The sequence below is a fragment of the Sarcophilus harrisii genome, chromosome 2 (assembly GCF_902635505.1).
Source record: "Sarcophilus harrisii chromosome 2, mSarHar1.11, whole genome shotgun sequence".
Classification (NCBI taxonomy): Eukaryota; Metazoa; Chordata; class Mammalia; order Dasyuromorphia; family Dasyuridae; genus Sarcophilus; species Sarcophilus harrisii.
The window spans coordinates 430,451,093-430,473,723 of NC_045427.1; the positions used below are offsets into that span (position 1 = coordinate 430,451,093).

Genomic DNA, 22,631 nt, shown 5'->3' on the forward strand with positions numbered 1-22,631 from the left:
ACATACCTAAAAAAATTCTTTCTAACAAAGCAGTGTGTTATGGTTAACCCCTTCCAGCTGAACTGCCACTTACTACCTGTGTGACCCTGGGCAAGTCCCTTCCCTTCTCTGGGCTTCAGTTTCCTCCTCTGTAAAATGAGGGGGTTGGACCAGAGGATTTCTAAGGTCCCATCCAGCTTTAAACCCTATGAATTCAACCAACTGAAATTGGAGTTTTTGCCACCAGCCCATTGTAGGTATGTTTTGTTGGGTTTGGGCTTCTCTCTTCTTCTCTCTGTCTCGCTCTCTCTCTCTTTCTCTTGCTCTCCTCGCTCTTGCTCTCTCTCTCTCCCCCCTTCCTTCCTCTCTCCCTCCGTCTCTCCTCCCTTCTCTCTCTGTCTCTCTATTTTAATGAGCCATAAATTATATTAGTCAATTTTGATTGACTCAAAATTAATGTTATTTCATTTCCTGGCGGTCCCCTTCATGTTACCCAGAAAAATTAACACCTGTCACAAAGAGCCATGATTTATTGACTTAAGAACTTGAGTGAAGTATTTTTCTTAGCTACAGGCATACCCCACAAAACACTGCCTAAACCAATGCCATTTCATAGTAACATCATTAAGACCTTTATGCCTTGCCATATCCTTCCAAACATTGTGTTGTTATGTCCATATGGATGCTACCCAAACTGATGATCTTGACTTCTGCTTCCTGTCCCTTTCCACGCTTCCAGATCAGCATGCCCCATCCTTGCTGTTTTTAATTCTACTCAGTTCTGTCCCTATGGACTATCTCCTATGACAGTATTTTGCTTAACATTGTGTTTCTGCATAATAGATCAGTTAATGACATGAATCTCGGGGTATGCCTATGGTAAAAATGTCAGTAAAATTGTACATATGAAAACCAGAAAATAGCATAGAAATTTCTCTTTTGTGAAACTGTAGCTTTTGACTTTAGTCCATGAAAGCATGACTGATCTTGGTATGAAAGATAAAAGTGTAAGTGTACCTCTTTCATAGCATCATTTTAAGCTACAGCTTGCTGGAGTCATAATTTTATTTAATCATACTCTTTGTTAAGAGTAATATTAAGGATTCACCCATGGTATCAGTGTTTAGGTTTGCCATTACAAACCTAAAGCAGTTAAAGACAAAGACCCAATCTATTTGTTACCTTCCTCAGAGATGGTAGTGTTTTCTTTTTGAAAAGAATATATTAAATATTTATAGTGTCTATAATCATGGATCAGCCCAGAATTTGCAGATTACTTTACAAGAAAGCACTTTTTTTCTGGGGTTAGGGAATGGAAGCCAGGTAAGAATAGTAAAATGGATAGAGTAATTAATATTAACATTACTCTGGAGAATATTTACTTAAGAGAAAAATATTCCATTATATTAATTATGAGGTCATGCTTGCATCACATGCCAGAAGTATATATAACATAAGTTATTTCAAAATAAGGACTAATAATATAAATAATCAAAAAGCACATTCTCTTAAGTTCAAAAAATTATAAACATAGAGGAGTATCCTCACAGATACAGGCAGATGAAATTAGGAACACTTAAAATAGTAATTCCTAGTCATGCACAAACATCTTAGAATTACTATTTCTGGTTTCTGCTATTTGACTTCAAATTAATATTTTCTATAATCTCATTTCAAGAGAAGTCTAACATTTCTAAGTTCATAATATTTTACTTTATAAGAACAAATTTTGAATGTTAAAGAATGCAAATAGTATTTAATAATAATAAGTATGTGGAAATTATATAGAAACAATGTTGAAAAGAAGACAACCATCTGGAAGTGACATTTTCTAGAGTCTATTACTTTTTATTCAGAGTTGTTCCAAACCACATTGACATTTAAAACAATTATTTGTATGGTAGTCAGACATGGCATTAGAGCCTGTTTTTAGAATTTTTGTCAAAGTATGCTTTTTGTTTTTTGTTTTTTGTTTTTTTTCCAAAAGTTGATTTCAGACATTTTACTATTAGCACTAAACTCCCCAATCCCAGAGGATCTCAACTTCTCTGTGATGTAGAGTTCTTGTGAGTCCTTTTAGTCTCTAAAGAGTTTGTTCCTATGTATCCATATTAATGATGATAATCTTTTACCAGAAGACATTTGTATTGAAATCAGAATTAGATGTGTTTTCAACACAACCTTTTCTGTCTAGTCATTATTTTTCTATGAGTGTGAGACCCACTAATTCCTCACTCAAAAACTTCAGTATATCTTTTTTTTTTTTAAACACATTTTAGACAGAACTGTCAGGGTATAGTGAAAGCTGTAAAATAATTGAGGTATTATTTAAGTAAGTTTAAAAAAATCAAAGGGTAATGAGAGTTTTGGAGGTAGTATAGGAAATTGGTTTCCAGGAACTTCCATTTTCATCCATTTTGCAAGTACTAACTGATCACAAAAGGATTCTTCTACACAGTTCACCTCAACTTTAAAATGCCTGTTCCTTTGACCTATTAGTTTTAGACTAACATTATAGCATACTATACTTCATAAAAGTGACATTGAGCTGGGAAGGGTTAATGAATTCAAATTTTAATGCACGTTGATATGAGCAGATCAAAGCCTCAACTATTTGTAATTGTATAATTTTCTTCGTTCATTGTTTTGCATGATACAAAACCATAATTTTGGACCTGAATGCCAGTTTTCCTATGTGTTTGAACTAGCTTGCTATATCATAAAGCTTTTAATCTAATTTTTTAAAAAGCTAAAAGCTTCTTAACTATAATAAAATTTCACCATCTTTAAAGTATTTTATAACTACTGCTGTCCTTTGATTTGTTTCCATTTATTTCTATTATCTTGCAGCATCTTTTATCCAAATTCTTCTTTCTTATAAATCTTGTAAGTAGGAACCAGTAGCTTTTCCTTAATTGCAATCATGTTTTTTATTTTGTTCATAATTCCATTTTTAATTTGATTGTCATTGTCATTGTCTCTTGTAGCTTTTGCATTTGGGAAGGAAAATAATATTTTCTGTTTTGAATGGGGAAGATTGTTGGCAAAAGCAAAAATTAATCTGCCTGAATCAATCCCATTATTTCTGTACACTAGTCTGGTCATGTCATGAATTCCAGGACTTTGCACTAACTGTGTTTTGGCTTTTATTTTTTTATTTTTATTTTTTTTAAGCTTTAAGCTTATTTTTACAGACCTAGTGTTTTGATTTGTATGCATTCTGCATGTAGTGTTTTCTAAGTATATTATGCTAAATAGCTTATTCAGGACCAAAATGGCTCATGGGAAGTTGCATAAAGATTTATGCTTTGCTTACATATTCCATTAAATATTTCATGTCAAATAATTTATATTATTTTGTAAAGATCTAAAATATGTTTTGTAATGATTTTAATATAATATTAAATCAGATTTTTTTGTAAAAATAAAAGCAACTTTCAAAGGGCTTCTGTTTCAGTGACCTCCAACAATGAGCATGATCATATATTTCTCTTTCTCGTCTATTTATATATCCAATTTATTTTTTATATCCCAGCTTCAACTTAGACTTAGTTTTTCCCTGTGATGGTTGAAATTCATATTCATTTTGCTTGGTTGGGAGAATATTAAGTTTGTGCTTTATAGTCAGGTGAGAATTTTATTCCTCTCCCACCACCAATACAGGCCTACTATAGCCTGTATGGATTCTTGCTTTGAAGACTGGTAATAGGAAAATAATAAGTTTTACTGGCTAATTTTCTCCGTCGCTTAAAAAACTCCTATAGGAAAAGAAATGGAAAATAAATAAAAATTCTAAAATGATCTCTTTTACATCATATATCTATAACATGTATAGATATATGCATAATTTTAAGTGGACTAAATACGTTCCAGTTGAAAAATGCTTCTTATAGTGTTCATTAAAATCTTATTGTGCCACTCTGATTTAACTGCTGTCCATTCTTAGAAAATTCAAATAGCCCTTTATTCTTAAATTTACAAATAGTTGCTAAACAGAAGCATTATTGGATCCTATTTAAGAAGTTTTAAAAATAATTACCAAATTGGATCTTTGTGTCCAGGATCCCATGAGCCTATTTGGCATATTAACTAATACAATAAAGCCCTCCCTTTTCTCTCCTCAGCTATAACGACACAAGCTAATGTGGAGTTCCGCCGGAAAGGGTCACAAATGTCCTCAGACACCATGCCTTCCAATCTCATGTTTGATGCAAGTGAATTTCCCGATAACTATGAAGCAGGAAGAGCTGAGGCTTGTGGGACACTATGTAGGATTTTTTGTAGCAAGAAGACTGGAGAAGAGATTCTGCCAGCTTATTTATCCAGGTCTAAGACTTTATTCTAGTTTTTCTATTATTATAGTTTGAGTTAATTAAAAAAAAAGAAAGAAATGTATAATGATTCAGTAGATTGAAAAAAAAAAGTAGACAGTGATCTGAAATACTTGTAAAGGCCTCTAAATAATTGTAACACTTCCTTTCTTAGGCTTTGGTGGCAACAGTTATTCTTCCCATTAGAATGCCTTAGGAATGCTCCGCCAACAGAGAGCATGTAGTTCCTTTTATATTGGAATACCTGATCTTTTAAAATGGTTATTCTCCTTTTTAGATATGCTCAATGGAAATCTGTTTCCCCCTCTGAGCTGCTACTGTTCCAGTACATCATAGAACCCTTGAATATAGGATTTTCCAGATGTTGATACTATTTTGCACAAAAGCATTTTATCCCTCATTCCTTATTTCCAGTAGAGAGAAGACTAAATTCTAAGAGAATCTAATATGCATATGGCCCCCAAAATTCCTATATCTATTCTTGATATTGTCATTGAATATAAGTATGTGCCTTGTAATTGTGCTTTTTTAAAGTAAAGCTTCTGTCTCCAGCATTCTGTTTTGGCTTAGGTCAACATAAACTCCTTTATAATTTTCCTTTCACTTAGCTCATCTCCCTTCCCTTATTACTGGCAGGTTTCACTGCTTTCCAGTTAGGCTTATGGAATTTTCTAAAGCTCCTTATCCATTCTTACAATATTTATTAAAAACCTGCTATATGCATTTCAATTTCACTGTGCTAAGTTGTGGAGAGCATGTAAAGATAAATCAGACAGTTCTTGTACTCCGGTAACTTATAGCCTAGTGGTTTCCTGGATCCTATTCTGCCTTAGTCCCTCGTATGGCCCTACAATCAGATATACTGATTCTTGGTACCATCATCCCCAAATGCATTAGAATACTTTGTATAAGTGGTATTAGATTATGTGTGGCATAACCTTTTCCAACTTGTCTAGGGGAAATTTAGAAGATGAACTAAGATAATGAAAATTTCCAAAGGTACTACAAAAATACAGTGTTTTTCTTATATAACAGCAGAGGATTGAATGCATAAATTTTCCTACCTAGCAATTCTCATAGCTCAATATAAGTTAACAATGGTAGCCAGAAGGAAAAAAAAAAATAGCAAAAAATAAATATATTGTGTTCTTGGGCTAAAGCTAGAGATACAACATCCAGAATAAGGAAAGTAATAGTCCTATTACTGTCCTGTTCTGACCACATTTAGAGTATTATTTTCAGTTCTACATGACACATTTTAAAAGAATATTGGTAAGCTGAAGAGCATCCAGAAGAGAATAGTAGTTAAAATAGTGATATACTTTGGGATTATGCCATATGAAAAGAACTAGAAATTTTTAACCAAATCTAAAGAAGTCTAGATTTTTTGTTTGGAAAAGATTTGGTAAAAAGGGGGGGGCTTTAAATATTTGAAAGTCTGTTACATGAAAGATGAAGGAGATGATTATGCTTAGCCCCAGAGTGTTAGATATTTCAGCGAGCCTGATTTTGTCCTTCATAAGGAGCATGGGATTAGCTTAGAATGTAGCAAAGACTAGAGGATCACTTGCCAGATTTATTATGGAAGGAATTCTGGTTCAAGTACCAATTAGACCAAAAAGCTCCTGAAGTCTCATTTAGTTATGAAATTATGTGAGCCCATATCCATCTTCTAATGCTAACAGAATTGTAGATTAGTTAATAAAGGGAACACCAACACTGATTGAATCACAAATCTTGAAGTAATGACCTAAGTATGCTTGAGCATAGTAAGGTAAAGAAGAAATTATTCTTCTAGTCATTCAGAAGTGTCTTTGTGGAGGAAGTATAATTTTAATTATTAGAATTTAAATGATTGAAAGAAGAATAGTACAAAGGAGTAAAAGGAGAAAGAGCTTTTAGGTGCAATCTAAGATACCCTGGCATTGATAAGATGGAATCCTTTAGGGACCATCATAAACTCACATATCTGGGAGCAGATTTTATATACAAATAAACTGTTTAAATGGCCTACTTCAGCTTTGTTTTTTTCCCTAAGAAAAGTTCATAACCCTTCGGCAATTTGGTGAAACTTCTGGATTCTTTCCTCAGAATGTCTTAAAATAATCGAAGGAAATGCTCATTTTTGTTAGAAGTTAGTGAAAATAAAGGTGTGATTTCCACCACCACTCCCAATTCATATATTCTTGAAATGTATTCATGGAACCCTTTGGGATTGATGAAACCTATAAGTTAAGAAACTGTCATCTATAATATAGCTTAACTTTTTATTTTCTCCTGGAAACAGGAATCTAGGGTTAAATGAAAGTGTTTCCCCTTTTGTCCTTTAAACGTGAAAAAAGCAAAAACGTTTTCATATTAAAACAATGCTAAAATGCTTATGAAGTTCTGAAAATTTTTCAATATATTTATTAAAAAGAGGGTATTGTACATTACGAATATGTTTATTATTTAAAATTGCTTTTTGATTCTTTGGACTTCATTAAAACTTAACTCTAGAAGGAGTTGGGAAGGAGTGAACCTATATTTTGTATTCATTAAAAACAGATAACTTATTGGCTTACCACTTTGTTTTAAATAGAAGTTTGGTATAATTCAAATATCTTTTAAAGGTGGCTATAATAAAAGGTAGACTTGACTGCTGAAAATTAATATTTATCTGATAGTGATTAATGGAAAGTTGCAGCTCCATATATTTAAAATCTTTCTTTTGCTTTCCTAGATTTTACATGCTTTTAATTCAAGGTTTGCAGATAACTGATTATGTGTGCCACCCTGTCTTGGCCAGCATTATTCTAAACTCACCTCATTTATTCTGCTGTGACCTGAAAGGGATTGATGTTGTGGTTCCTTACTTTATTTCAGCTCTTGAAACTATATTGCCTGATAGGTAAGTCATATTTTTTATACTGTGTTAACAAGTAAGTTTGCTTTCAGTTAGATTTTGCTACTGTACATGACCTTTTTCACTGCTTCATCATCTGATCTAACTTGTCTATTGCCGTAGTACTCAGCAATTGAAAAGACTTCAGTGTCATCTGAAGGCTGTCAGGTGTCTAGATCTAGTCTCTGCTTCCAGTCCCTTTATGATAGTTTTTAAATATCTTTGGCATTTCTAAATATATCCCTATTCCTCTTATTTCTCTTGTCAAGCCATCCTTTATAACAAAAATGAAAAAAGGAAATTCAGCAGAACCAATGTGTCACCTTAGTCTGACAGTGTATACTGACACATTCCATATCCTTATTCTCTTTCTGTTGTCAATGAACGGTTAAGTTAGTTTGGGGAGAAAGTTAGGTCAAGGTCTACTGATGACAGAATAGTGTGATGGAATAGAGGAGTCACTAACTTTGGAGAATAATGCCCTAAGTTTGTGTCTCAATAGTGCTATTTATTATCATAATGGGTATGTTGTAGAGTCTTATATTTTCAATTTTTCTCATCTGTACAAATGTTAGGAATTAGAATACAGGATCTCTAACCTGTCTTTTAACTTTTAATTATCAATTTTGACATACCATCCTTAGGAAAGACTTTACCTCAAATTTTTTTCAAATAAAACAAAAATATTCTAGTACAATTTAAGAATTACTTAGCATAGGAATTCACAACAACAGTGTCAATGCTAGTAAAAAAAAAAAAGTCACTTAAAGGTAGGAAACAGAATTGTGAAACAATAAGCAGCTATTATCTGTCAGGGCTCTGTGCTAAATGCTTTACAAATATGACCTCATTTAATCTTCACAACAACTCTGATAGATGCTATTCATTTCAGAATTAATATGAACTATTTGTTAATTTTTTTTAACTATTAGCAACCCGACATATATCAACTAACATTGCTATATCCCAATACAAAAGAAAAAAAAGATTATATATAAAACCATAAATCTTTATTTTGTACAGCTTGTTTTGTCTTTTAAACTAAACTTTACATTTAACTTGATAAGTTTCCATATTGCCTTACTTGCCTTTTTTTTTTTTTTTTTTTTTTTTTGTCACCTGAAATTCATTTTGCTCATCTTCTAAGCTGTTTCCTATTTTATCCATTTGCAGGGAACTCTCAAAATTCAAAACCTATGTAAATCCAACAGAGCTAAGAAGAGCCTCTATTAATATCCTACTTTCCTTGTTACCACTCCCTCATCATTTTGGCAATGTCAAATCTGAGGTAATGTTTAGAGTTTCTTGTGTCCCCTTTCTTGTGTATTAGTTCAGGTCTAAATAATTTTTAAAAATGTGAATGAAAATTTTTTTTCTCTGTATTCCAAGTGTCAGTGATGGACTTAATGATTTAAAGGTGGTATTCCTTTTTCTCAGACTGCCATCACAGCTTACTGAACATTTGTTTTTGTGATAAGAGATTACTCATGTTTTTGTGGCCCAACAGAGGGCAAAGAGACTAGAAGTGATAAGATGGAAATCATGGTTGCAGGCAGATCCTTTCTTTCTCTAGAGCAATTCTATTGCTTGAGTTCATTATTCAGGATAGTTAATATTCAATGTTATTTATTTTTTCTCTAGGTGGTTCTGGAAGGAAAGTTTAGTAATGACGACAGCTCTTCATATGATAAACCAATAACTTTTCTGTCACTGAAATTGAGGCTTGTGAATATACTAATAGGTGCCTTGCAAACTGAAACGGACCCCAACAACACTCAGATGATATTAGGTTTGTGTTCATACTTTTGTATAAGTTAAAATGTCAGGCAGTACTGACCCATGGGTATGTCATAAAGGCAAGGCAGGGTTGATTGATATGGCATTAGCTGAATGGCTGAAGTAGGTACACTGATTCAATACTTAGATTAGATGGTAAAAGTTTAGAAGAATTTGACTTTAAATGCATTTAAACTCTACAAAAATTTATTGAACATCAACCATATGCAGTGTAAGAAAGGGTTGCATCATGACTAAAGAGTTGGCTTGGAGTTAGAAAGATCTAACTTTAAGTCCTTCCTCTGACAAATACCAGTTGTGACAATGTGGGCCAATCATTTAATCTTGTTGGATATCTTGTCTTAAAAGTATAAATTTAAGATAAATTACTAATCTACATTTGGTGGAACAGATTTCCATACTGGGACTACTAAATTATAGTACTGTGCCCTCTAAAAATTTTCATAGTACTGTGCCAGAAGCAAGAAAAAGTTTAGGAAAGGCTGACATGGTGTCTCCCCTCTCCAAGGCTTACAAGTGTAGTAGAAGAAATATACATATATACTTTTACTGTCTTGCTGTCTGTTATTTTTATGAGTTTGTGTAAGAGAGGTACAAATAACATTTGCATCCAAGGAAGAGAAACCCATTGATGATGGGAAATGGAACATTAAGGAAACTATAGGAAGTGACATTTGACCTATGCTGTAAAAGATATGTAGGATTTCACTAGGCAAAGAAGGAAAAGGAGGGTATTCTGGCATAGGGAATATTGTGAACAAAAGTAAAATTCAAGGAGACAAATTTTGTAATCTGACTAGAACATAAGAGTACAGTTGGGGTGGGAATTATGGGTGGAAAATAGGATTAGAAAGACTGAGTTGTAGCCAAATTGTGGAGGGCCTAAGGTATAAAGCTGAGGAGTCTGAAATTTACTTGATAGGTAATAAGATTTTAAATCAGAGTGTAACATGTCCAGATTGAGACATGGAAAAAAAAAAGATTCTGGCTGTGGCATATGAGAAGGATTAGTTTAAGAGTGAGTGGGAAAAGAAAGATCTATAAGGAAGTTATGGTAATAGTCCAGATGGATAATAATGAAGATTTTTAACACAAGATGACAGTGGAACTAGAGAAAAGGAGATGGACTTTAGAGATATTAATGAGGTAGAATTGATGGGACTTTGGGAATATGATGGAAACAAATGAAAGAGTCAGAGAATGTCAGGATTTAGAATGGAGTAGCTTTCAAGTGCCATTGACTGAAATAGAAAAGGAGCTTTTAAAGGGAATGGTACACAGAGAAGGTACATAGAGGGAATTTCTGTTTATATGGCTCCTATGCTCATATTCATCGTGACATGCTTTGGAATATTTTCTTGGTCAGTTTTTTATTTTTCCCTCTGTGCTTTTTTTTTTTCTTTAAACCTTTGTAATATAAAAATTGCTTCAGAACATTGTTCTGAACCAACATTTTTTCATTGCTCTTATTACAGTCCAGTAATTAGCCCTGGGACTAAAGGGAAAGGATAACTCACCTCAAATAGGTTTAACTTACCCCCAGAGTTGTGTACCATTCAGACCTTTGCTTTCTGTAAGAAAGTACACATGCATCACCAGAAGTTGTTTTAAAGTTGAGTACTAGTTCAACCGGCTTGAGTTCCAAACGCTACAGCATTGTCAGCAGTATGTTTAGAGCCCCTATTCTTTCCCCCCTTACTACCCACCCAATTTTAGAAGCTGCTTTCAGTTTTGCTCTTGGTGTTATTTAGAAATTTACAGAAATACTGTTAGAATTGGAACCTTAGAGAGTAAATTAGTCCAAAAATTTCTCCACCACAATTTCCATTTACATTATCCCTATCATAGTTAGTTAGCCTTACCAGAAATACCATTAGTGATGGGAAATTCACCAGTTTTTGAGACCTCTTATTTATTGTGAAGGTTAAAATCAGCCTTTTTGTAACTCTTAATATTTTCTTAGCCTTGCTATGTAAAGCCATAGAGAATATGTATAATCCCTTTTCCACTTAATAGCTCTTCAAGTAATATGGTGCATATAGTATGATAGAAAGAATCCTGTACTTGGAGTCCATATTAAGATTGAAGATGACCTATGCCCCACTCCCTGAGCTTCAGAAATATATGAAGAAACCAAACACAGTGACTTAGATCACCTCTTAAAAACATTGAGCCTCTGGTGGTATTTTGTCTCCAATTTTTGTGGTATTATAGAAATGTTTAAAAGTAATGCTAAGTTCTCTTTTAAAAAATAATTTTATTTCATTTTACCTTAAAAATAATACAATGCCCTAATATTTCTAAACCTGAATATGTATTTTGTTACTCTTAATGTAAAATAAAATGTAAAATGGAATTCCCTTTATTTTTAGTGACTTGGAAAATACATATTCTATTCTTGCTCTTTGAGTATAACCTCTTCCCAGTCTTCTAAATAACAGTCAGGGTCTTAGTATTTAATAAATGATCTTTATAATAATATTCAGCAAAAATGAAATTCATATATCTGTAACAAGTCCTACTCAATTTTCCTAAGTGATACTTTATATAATTTGATTTTTAAAAACTCTTGCCATGAATCCTACATAAAATATTTTCTTTGTTATAGGTGCAATGTTAAATATTGTTCAAGACTCAGCACTTTTAGAATCAATTGGTTGTCAGATGGAAATGGTAAGAAGCATTAATACTTTTGTGCCTGGTATCTTGTTAATTATTTTGTTATTTCATAAAATATGTTGTGTTGAGATTTTTAAGACATATTTGGACCTTTGAGAACTTTCTTTTGGTTGGTTAAATAGAAGCTTTCTTTTTTATTTTGTTTTGTTTTAAAGTTGGTCGTTATAAAAATGTGATGCCTTACAAAGAGACTATTTTTATGACCTAATTGATGGCTGACTGTGACATTGTTTTGCTGAGCTAATTACTGTAACTTTTTTTGTAAATGAAATATCATTCATAATATATCCCTTCACTACCACCATTCTAGAATTTGTTCTTGCTCATGAAAACATTGGTGCTTATCATTGGTATTATACCTCGGTTCATTTGTTATTTGGGGACACTGAATAGTGATAGTAAAAAAAAATACTTGCCTCTGACTGAATCATTGATTTAAAGCTGAATCTCAGAGTTAAGGTCCAGTCTTATCATCGTACTGTTGGGGAAAGTAATGTGTAGGGAAGTTGTGATTCACCTACTTCACACCAGCTTATCAATTGGCAGAATTGCCAATTCTGAACATTGAAATCCAGGATGTCTAGCTGTATATGAGATATAATTTTCATGGTACTCCTTAGTAAAATGAGGAAAAGGCTTGAATTGGCTATCAGGAGTCTGTTTTTCTTTACCCTCTACTCCTTTCACCCATAAATATATGAATCTATAAATAAGGTAAATGAGGTCTACTATATCAGCTTTTCATTCCTGTCTCATTAGCAAAGATAGTATACCTATGAATAATATATCTATCTGATATTGAATTTACTTGCTCATTCATCCCAAATATCAATGGTTATGGTATTTCTATCTTTAAATAATCTTCAATTTGGCTAGAATGGTGAAGAAAACCTGAAAAGTCATAGTCGTACTAATAGTGGCATTAGTTCAGCAAGTGGAGGAAGCACAGAACCTACAACCCCAGATAGTGAAAGACCTGCCCAGGCTCTCCTAAGAGATTATGGTAAGTTGCATATTTTTTTTTCAAAATCTTTAAAGCATTCTGAAAATAACATAACATTGCTTTTGGAAATTATATTTAATAGTTTGTTGACTAATTTTCACATATTTGAACATAATTGGGAGAACATTACTAGTCCTTCTCTAGATGTTAATTTAGATTAAAAAGTATTTTGATTTAGCTGCATTGTTTTATATTCATTTTATATTCACTTATATTTCTTTCAACTACTATACCACTCTGAAAACAACCTCATGTTTAAAACCGCTTATGTACTATAGCATAAGGTTAGGAAATTATTTTATTCATGAATACAAAATATGACACTTGCCAACCACCTCCTTAGTAAAGCATTTTACTAAATATCTTGATTTAAGAGTATTGTTTTTGAAGGATTTTGTAATGTGTGCCTTTAAGTATTTCTATATAGAGAGACATATTTACAGAGTAGACATTAATCCAAGGTTGAAGTATTTACTTATGTGTGAGTTTAGCATCTGTTTATTTTGAATTTGATTAAATGTGTTTCTGAGCTAAACTCAGTTCCTTAACCTTGGGTATATCATGTGTAAAATAAAATCTCTATCAGTTGTTATTCAAATGCACATTTGATTAATCATTGAATTTACTAATATGTGTTTAAAGTTTAAAGTAATTTTTACACTATTCATTTTATATATATGGGTTCTGGGTACCCTAGTGATTAATAAGATAATATTTAAGAGAATATAAACATGATTTTTTTATATTGAAGCAGTTTTTTTTTTTTACTGTATGTGTCCCAATAGGCATGTGTGAAGTGACTAGTCTGTTTCAGCATTTTGATGAACTGTTAGTAAGTTCTGCTTGTAATGTTGCAAAAAGTTTCGCTAAGAAATCCAAATTTGTGTTAGTGTGCTGCATATATGTCTCTCTTTAATGACCATTCCTTTTTCTGTTGTCACTGCCCTCTTCCCAATAGGATTGACAGGTATAATGTCCCATAAGTTTCATTTATGACTTTGGTTTCATAGTCTCCTAATTTTGCAATACCAAAATAGTGCTTTCTTTTACTTTTAGAATTGACAATCAAATAAAACTCAGGGGGTTGGGAATGCTAATTTTCTTACATTCAGGAATAGCGTTCTGGGTAGAAACATTTTTAAAATTAGTTAAGGGTATTGCATGTAATATTTGCATTGTAATGTAAGGGTTATATCTTAAAGGAAATGGGTAGTAGCTGCCATGGGTGATTTCTATCTTATGTGGATGCACTAAAAACTTAGACTTCATAATGGTTCAATACACAAAGGATCATTAAAAAATTTCCTTGCAAAGCCTATAAAAATTTTCATTATGCTTTTAAAAATGGAACCTAAGAGCTATTAGCTAACCATATTTTAAGGTTCAAAGTTCAAAATATCAAAATTCTACTCATATCAATTTGATAGAATTCTGCTTTGATGTTAGAAGCTGCTCGAATTCAAATAAATAACTTGTTAGTGTGGTGTGCTGATTAATCAGCCTACATGTAAATTGCTAAATTCATTGTCCAGGTGCTTATTGTGGCTGCTTTGGTTTGTGCCTAAGGGAATGCTTTGCTTATTGTTACTAATGCTTAGTTGTTTTCCCTCCCTGTGGTATGTGGCATTGGGGTTATATCCTAGCTCTTAATACAGATACAGCTGCTGGACTCCTGATTCGTAGCATTCACCTTGTAACCCAAAGACTCAATTCTCAGTGGCGTCAAGACATGAGCATATCATTGGCTGCATTAGAGCTTCTTTCTGGACTGGCAAAGGTGAGGAAAAGCTGTAGTTTTAGCTTAGCATATTTTAACTATTTGTTATGCATTAATATGGGATAATCAAGAGTTGGGTGTATTTTTACCTAGACTATAACTAAAAATTTTGTAAAAGGCAAGCTATAAAACATTTCTTACATTAGAACCAATGAAACAACAGTAAGATGACACACATATTTACATATATTTATATGTGTACATACATGTTTAAAGAACACTCATCAAATTTAATACAATTAATACCTTTTATATTATGTTATGTGTCAGTTACTATGATTGAATCTGAAAATAGTAAGTTGAAAAATGACATGATCTTTGTTTTTAGGAATTAATTTAAATCTAGTAGGAAATATGAAACATACCAAAAAAAACAGATGTTGAAAATTTTCACATATATAATTTTATCAGTGTGGATATTTCATATTTCCAGTGGTATTTGTTATTGTTATTGTTTCATTTCAATTTCATCTGACTTTTCATGACCATATTTGGGGTTTTCTTGGGAAAGATATTGGAGTGATTTGTCATTCCCTTCTCCAGCTTGTTTTATAGATGAGCAACTGAGACAAACAATTAAGAGACTTGCACGGGATCACACAGCTATTAAGTATCTGTAATCAGATTTGAACTCTGGTCTTCCTGTCTCTAGCTCTGGTGTTCTAACCTTTGTGCCACCTAGCTGCCCCAGAGATGGTAATTACTCTGTAAATTAGTAAATAGCCTTTTAGGATTTCTGTGACCAAGAAATTCATCAACTTAAAGCTTATTTGTTGAGATACCTCTCCAAAGTTAGCTAGGTGGTCCCTAGGACAATAAACATTAGCTCTGACAATAATCCCTCTCTCTAAACCTTTCTAAATTCTGGCCTTGCCAGTTTACTCTGCCAGTGTAGCATTTAAGAATATAGAGTACAGAGTTCACTTTCACACCACAACAACATCAGACTTTCATTACAAGTTATGATTTGATTTGCATAGGAAAGGACATAGTAGAATGAGAGCTATAAGGAGGGAGAAGGGATCATTACTAGCTAAGGCAGTCAGGGAAAGCATCATAGAGGAACTACATATAGTACCTGAGCTGGGCCTTGAAACAAGAGAAACAATTCAGTAATCAGAGATGGAGGAGCATAAAGAAGTAAAGAGGAGAAATGAGACAAATCTGGAAATGTTTGCTCAGCCACATTTCATAGACCTTTGAATTTGCAAGCTGAGAAATTTTGTTCTCTATAACAATGGTGTCAAACTCAAATAGAAACAGATGAATACAGCCACATATTGACTCAGAAAACATTACATTAACATTATTTGTGCTGTGTTTTTATATTTTGTTCAATTTTTCCTAATCACTGCATATTTTCATTTGGTTAATTACTATCTCTAGTTTGACATCTCTACTTTAGGCAATAGACTTGATATATGGATACATCCATACTGAGGGTTTTTAAATCGTGCCCAGCTTCAAGAATCTCCAAAGGAGTGTCTTAAAATAAAGACATGGCAGATTGAATTTGTGGCTACTTCTATTCATTTGCATATTCAAGGCCACCGATGATGTGAAAAATTGTTCTGAAAGAGGTTTTATAACCTTACGTTGGTGAAGTGTGTATTACTACCACTTCTAGCATATGTATACTTTAGTAATATCTTAGACTTTTCTTCATCTTATGTATGTGTAAAACCAAAGTATTCTATAGTGCCTTACATATTTAAATGACACTGAAACCAAGCTACTTGCCAAAGAAACCGATATCAACTAATTTTTATCTTCCCTACCTAAATGTTCTTAGGTGAAGGTGACAGTGGACTCAGCAGACCAAAAGAGAGCCATTAGTTCTGTGTGTAGTTACATTGTGTACCAGTGTAGTCGGCCAGCTCCACTTCACTCCAGAGATCTTCACTCCATGATTGTTGCAGCTTTTCAGTGTCTTTGTGTCTGGCTGACAGAACATCCTGACATGCTTGATGAAAAGGTGACAGAACAACTAAGTTTGGAGACGTGTTAAACAAGAAATTCCTTAATTGAAACATGACTTTCTCTATTTTAAAAATTGTTGTACTTAAGTATTTATCAATATACTTAAGTATATATCAATGCAACTCTAATCCTGATTGGTACATCTTGCTAGGTACAATGTAGCCTGTAATTAGTTTGGATGAAGAAATGTATTAATTAATGAATTTATATGAATATATGGATATATGAGAGATCCTAATTTTGCACTGTTTTTCTTTTTGAAAAGCTCTAAAGTTTATTTTCATGAAGATTAGAAATCTTATGTTATGTTAGCCACCATTCTCTATCAATGACAAATCACTTAACTCAGTAGGTGAATTAAAATCTACGTTGTGAAATCAGTGACAGATGAATAGAGAGGCATTATAACTGTACATTTTGGTATGGTGATATGATTCTCATTCTCTCTCTCTCTCTTTAAGAGGAAAAAACTAATCTGATGCCCTGTAGAAAGCAATCACCTTGTTATTAACATATGGTTTAAAAGGAGAAAGACATGTTGGCTTAATAATAGAATAATAAATTCTTTGTTTAAAGTTTTTAAAGCATTTTACAAGTAGAAAGTGATATGATTGAAAATATTTCCATATTTCATGCATTTTCCAAAGCAAAGATATAATAAGAAGTGGCTTATATTATATATGCATATATGGCTTATATTTACAAATGTATTTTTATTTATACATATATATGTATATTTAAGTTTCTCTTTTAATACCGTATCATTATTTTTACTATCCCATTATTAGCAGAATTTTTGGTATGTCCCTCACAATTTCATAGTTAAGAAATGTTAGAACAGATATGTATGACAATCACAGTATTTTATTTTTTTTTAATAATAATTGTTTTTTTTTTAATTAATGCTTCTTAATTTTCAAAATATGTGTGGATAATTTTCAACATTCACCCTTGCAAAACTTTGTGTTCCAAATTTTTTCCCTCTCTTTCCCCCATCCCCTCCGCTAGACAGTTAGTAATCCAATATAGGTTAAACATGTGGCTTTTTTCTAAACATGTATCTACATTTATTGTGCTGCACAAGAGAAATCAGATCAAAAGGGGGAAAAAAGAGAGAAAAATGCAAGCAAGCAAACAGCAACATCAATAAAAAAGTTGAAAATACTTTGTTGAGTCACAATATTTTAAAAGAAAGTTTATACAAATACATTGAAAGTAGTTTTTGGCTTTATTCATTTTGTATCCTCACCTTAAACTCTACATAATTACAAAACATCATAATTGAATTTAGTTTCTGTTCAGTAATCATCCATTCTCTGATCATCTAAGAAAAATGAAGATTCGCATTTAGTTTCTCATGAAGAATTAATTTAATAAGTCTTCTTTTCTTCCTCTTTAGGATTGTTTAAAAGAGGTATTAGAGATTGTGGAATTGGGTATCTCAGGAAGCAAGTCCAGGAGTAGTGAACAAGAGGTCAAGTACAAAGGAGATAAGGAGCCAAACCCTGCATCTATGAGGGTAAAGGATGCAGCTGAAGCTACCCTTACATGGTATGGAAGCTTTTAGTTAAGGATTATGACCCAATAGTAGTTTTTGTTTATTTGTTTGTTTTCTTTTTTCTAATAGTTTGATCGTTGTAAATTTTCCCATCCTTTCACTGGTTGTGAAACATTGTAGGGATTTAGCTAATTGTTTCATGCTTTGTATTCTCCAACTTGAAAATAAGAAAGATTTATAATTTATTTTTGCCTTACAAGATATATATACCATGTGCCATTGAATTAAGAAATGAAAATTTCAAAGGCTGACAGCTACATTACTTTTCCATTTCTTTGCGATTTAACTTATATAAGATCAAGCTCCTTAAAGTTGACTTTTATAGTAGATAAAAGGAGCTATTTAAACTTTAGTGAAAGCTCAGCAAAAATAAGTCTTCAAGCTGAATAGATGTAATTGAATGAACTGTTGCAAATCTAATACTAAAGAAAAGTTTATTAGAGTCAAGAATTTTTAGATGTGGAAGGGACCTTAGATATCACTTAGAACAACTGCTTTTATTTTATAGATGAGAAAACTGAAGTATAATGTTTGGGCTAGCTTTCTGGATGACCTCAGAATCAGCCCAAGTCCTTGGTCTTAGTGGAGGAGTGCAGGAGGCAGGGGGCACGTGGCAGGTCAAAGATAGAATGTCTATCTTCCAGTCCTTCTTAGCCCTTATATAACTTATTATAATTACATCATTACAGCATACTGATTGTGTGTGAACTAGAGAATCATTACATCACCATACTAAGTACTAAATATATATGTGAACTAGAGAACCATCATCTCATCAATTCCACTGAGTTAATACCTTGTTTCAAGTATACTTCTCCAGAGTTCCGGTCCTCAACACTGGGGCCAAGAGAAGTTTGATAATTTGCTAAATTAGTGGTACAATGGAGACAAAACTCAGTTCTCTTGATGTCTCTCTAGTACAGTGTTCTTCCTAGTACTCTATGCTTTTCTTAAATTTGACTTTGCAAGTTTAAATCAATTATCAAGTTGGATTTTTTTTTTCCATATCTCAGTGATACTAGCACTATGCACTGAGAAAAGTGATTTAGTTTCTGTTTCCCAGGAATTTAATCTCTAGAGAAATAATGCTTAGACAAAATAAATGATCAAATGCCAAATTATGTAGCATAAACAATTCTATTATAACAGATAGTCATTGAAACCATAATATGTACAAGTAACTGTGTTAGGTGCTATAAGAAATTGAAAGTAAAACATGGTCCCTTCCCTAAAGTTATTTACAGTCTAATATATATATATATATACACACACACACACACACACACACATACACATGCATTTGTATATGCACATACAAATATTTACAATTCAAAATGCAGTATGGAATTCATGAAAAGTGCTAATATGTACTGCAGAAGTTCAGGGTAAACAGTGTTAAGAAGCTAATTAAAGTGGGATCTAAGAATGACTACATGAAGATAGTGACATTGATGACTAAAGTATTCTAAAAGTGCATCCTTTTGGAAATTGTAACTGAATTCTCTCCTGTACTCTGCAGCATCATGCAGTTACTTGGTGCATTCCCTTCACCTAGTGGTCCTGCCTCTTCTTGTAGCCTGGTGAATGAAACTACTTTGATTAAATGCTCTAGGCTGCCTACAGTAAACAGACATAGTTTCCGATACTTTGTCCTGGATAATAGTGTCATCCTTGCAATGCTGGAGCAACCCCTAGGGAATGAACAGAGTAAGTGATTTTTTTTCTAAATATATAAGACTTACTGGGGATTTTTAAGATATTCTGTTTTTGGAAGGATTATTTGGGAAATGTGAGTATAGATCAAAGAGTCCTAGTGCATTTGAAAGGTGATGGTCAGAAGAATGTGGACCTTAGGAAAGCTTTTGACAGATATTACTTAGCAGCTTGCCAAATAGAATGGTTGGGGTATTATAGTACAAGAGAAAACACAGAAGTCATGGTATGACAGAGAGATAGAGAATGGAGACAACATTTCACTAGCAAGCAAAGTATTCATTTTGGATCCCTTTGAGTCTTTGTAGGACCTGCTGGCAACCTCTCTAGAAATCATGTACTGAAGAATGTTGAGAGGAAATAAAGCATGTACAAGTCTTCTATTGATCTTCCAGATCATTTCCTTTTCTTCCTTTAAAACTGATTTCCCAGGATTTTTCTCTGAGGAATCAGAGCTTGATCTTTAAGTAAATTAAAATTTCATAAACTAGCCACCATGCAACTCCTTCATTTTATTCAGTTTGAGCTAGTTCCCTTACAAATTTATTGTCACATTATCTGAACATCAGTCTATATCCTCATATTAACAATCTATATTTTCATTCTATTCATTAATGACAAGAGCCTATTGGGATATTAGAAGATCAATGAGGAAAGATAAAATCAGTGATGCTATCAAGCACAGTATAAATGGTGATGGATCTGCAGAGTAGGAGAGCATATTTAGCTGTTATCAGATGTTATGAATTAAATTAATCAATCATGCTTTGGTATCATTTCATTTATTAAAAACATAACTGTTGGCCAAGATGGCAGAGAAAGTACATGCAACTTTCTAAGCTCCTCTCATACCTGACCAATTTTTAAATTCAGCCTCAAAAATAGCGCTTGACTGGTAAAATTCACAGAGATTAGAAGTACAAAAATTTACCAGCCGAAGATAATCTGGAAGATCGCCAGAAAAGGTTTGTCCTGAGCTGCTGGAGCAGATCAGCACAAGCAGGGATAGAACTAAAGGCTAAGGTCCGGAGCGGACCGGGGGTGGGGTGGGGTGGGGGGGTGGCCTCTGTGGTTGGAAAAGTTATAGAGACTACTCTGCCATAGGGTGACTGCTCTGCCTTGATTACAAAGCACTAGACCAGCAGAGAAATTAAAGCCAAAGGTAGAGGATACTCTAAAAAAACACCAGAACCTAATAAGATCTGGCTATACCCACTCAAAACCGCACAGCACAGCTGTGCAGCTGCATGCTGCTAATCCGCACAGCTGGGCACTTCTGCAGTTCAGCCTGTGCTACCTAGGTCTGAGTCACTTCCAATAGGGAACTTTTTCCCAGAGCACTCCTACACCTTGCTCTTTGCATTGCAGCCTGTCAGCAGGACAGCTACTATCCATACACTTATCCCTACTCTGTCCAGGAAGCTGGTAACCTCCTTGCCCTGAAGGCAGACCCTACAGGCTTTAAAAAAAAAAATCAAAAGGACAATCAATAGCTTCTATACAGAAAAAGAGCAGGTTTTCAGCCCTGAGGAGACTAATAGCAATAAGTCTCCAGATAAAACTGCAAAGGAGGATGTAACGTGGTTCCCATCACACAAATCTCTCCTAGAAGAGACTATTAAAAAATCTTAAAAGAGAGCTAGAAGAAAAATGGGGAAAGAAAAGAGAAGCTATGCAAGAGAGTAACAACTTCCTGAAATGTGAATTGGAAAAAGTAAAGAACTACCAGGAAGTACAGGGAAGCAGAATTTGGGAATTGGAAAAGGTAAAGAAATCCCAGGGAAATAGAATTTGTGAATTGGAAAAGATAAAGAACTCCCAAGAAAGTAGTATTTGGGAATTGGAAAAAGAAAATAACTCACTTAAAAAAAAAATTAGTGAAACGGAAAAAAAATTCCATAGAGCAAAACAACTCATTTAAAAACTCAATTGGACAGTGACAGAAAGAAATAAAAAAAAAGCTATTGAAGAAAATAACTCATTAAAAATTAGAACTGAACAAATAGAAATGAATGATTCATTGAGACATCAAGAATCACTCAAGCAAAACCAAAAAAAAGAAAAATTAGAAAAAACATTAAATACCAATTGGAAAAACAACAGACCTGGAAAATAGATCTAGGAGAGATAATCTGAGGATTATTGGACTTTGCGAAAATTATGATGAAAAAAAGTCTAGATGCAATTTTACAGGAAATTATAAAAGAGAACTGCCCAGATGTAATAGAATCAGAAGGTAAAATAGGCATTGAAAGAATTCATTGAAAACCTTGTGAAAAAGACCCTAAAATAAAAACTCCAAAGAATATTGTGGCCAAATTTCAGAACTATCAGACTAAGGAAAAAATATTACAAGTAGCCAGGAAAAAACAATTCAAATACCGAGGTGCCACAATAAGGATCACTCATGATCTGGCTGCATCCACATTAAAGGATCAGTTGGCCTGGAAACTGATATTCTAAAAGGCAAAAGAACTTGAAATGCAGCCAAGAATAAACCACCCGGCTAAGCTGAGCATTTTCTTCCATGGAAGAAGATGGACATTTAATGAAACGGATGATTCCATTTTTTTCTGAGGAAAAAACCAAATCTAAACAAATTTTTGATCTCCAACCATAGGACTTAAGAGACTCAGAAAAAGGTAAAAGGAACTCTTGAGAACTGTATTTCTGTTGTGGATATACATAAAGACCACCTGTATAATTTGATTTTACTGATAAAATGTTTTAAAAAAGGCAAGTAGAAATGGAAAGGGGATAGTGTCAGAAAAAGGGAAAAGGGAAGATAAAAAGAGGGAAACTACATCCCTCGAAGAGGCAAAGGAAAACTATCATATCTGAGGGAACTTAGAGAAGGCGAGGAACATTGTGTGAATCTTACTCTCATCAAAGTTGGCTCAAAGAGAAAATAATTGACATATTTGTTTTAC

At 33.2% G+C, this 22,631-nt stretch overlaps 1 protein-coding gene across 8 annotated transcripts in view; it reads left to right on the forward strand.

Moving 5' to 3' along the window:
- Positions 1–22,631, forward strand: part of RALGAPB (Ral GTPase activating protein non-catalytic subunit beta) — a 94,766-nt gene that overhangs the window by 41,838 nt on the left and 30,297 nt on the right. For 2 of the 8 annotated variants that reach the window (XM_031954036.1, XM_031954028.1), the window contains exons 10-21: positions 2,830–2,865; positions 4,104–4,305; positions 7,033–7,200; positions 8,368–8,482; positions 8,836–8,983; positions 11,600–11,664; positions 12,547–12,673; positions 13,632–13,640; positions 14,317–14,450; positions 16,243–16,425; positions 17,830–17,981; positions 19,508–19,695. In XM_031954036.1, the coding sequence (XP_031809896.1) occupies positions 2,830–2,865; positions 4,104–4,305; positions 7,033–7,200; positions 8,368–8,482; positions 8,836–8,983; positions 11,600–11,664; positions 12,547–12,673; positions 13,632–13,640; positions 14,317–14,450; positions 16,243–16,425; positions 17,830–17,981; positions 19,508–19,695 (1,527 nt within the window). The remainder of the gene's footprint in view (positions 1–2,829; positions 2,866–4,103; positions 4,306–7,032; positions 7,201–8,367; positions 8,483–8,835; positions 8,984–11,599; positions 11,665–12,546; positions 12,674–13,631; positions 13,641–14,316; positions 14,451–16,242; positions 16,426–17,829; positions 17,982–19,507; positions 19,696–22,631) is intronic. The other 6 variants (XM_031954030.1, XM_031954029.1, XM_031954032.1 and 3 more) reach the window with 6 other exon arrangements.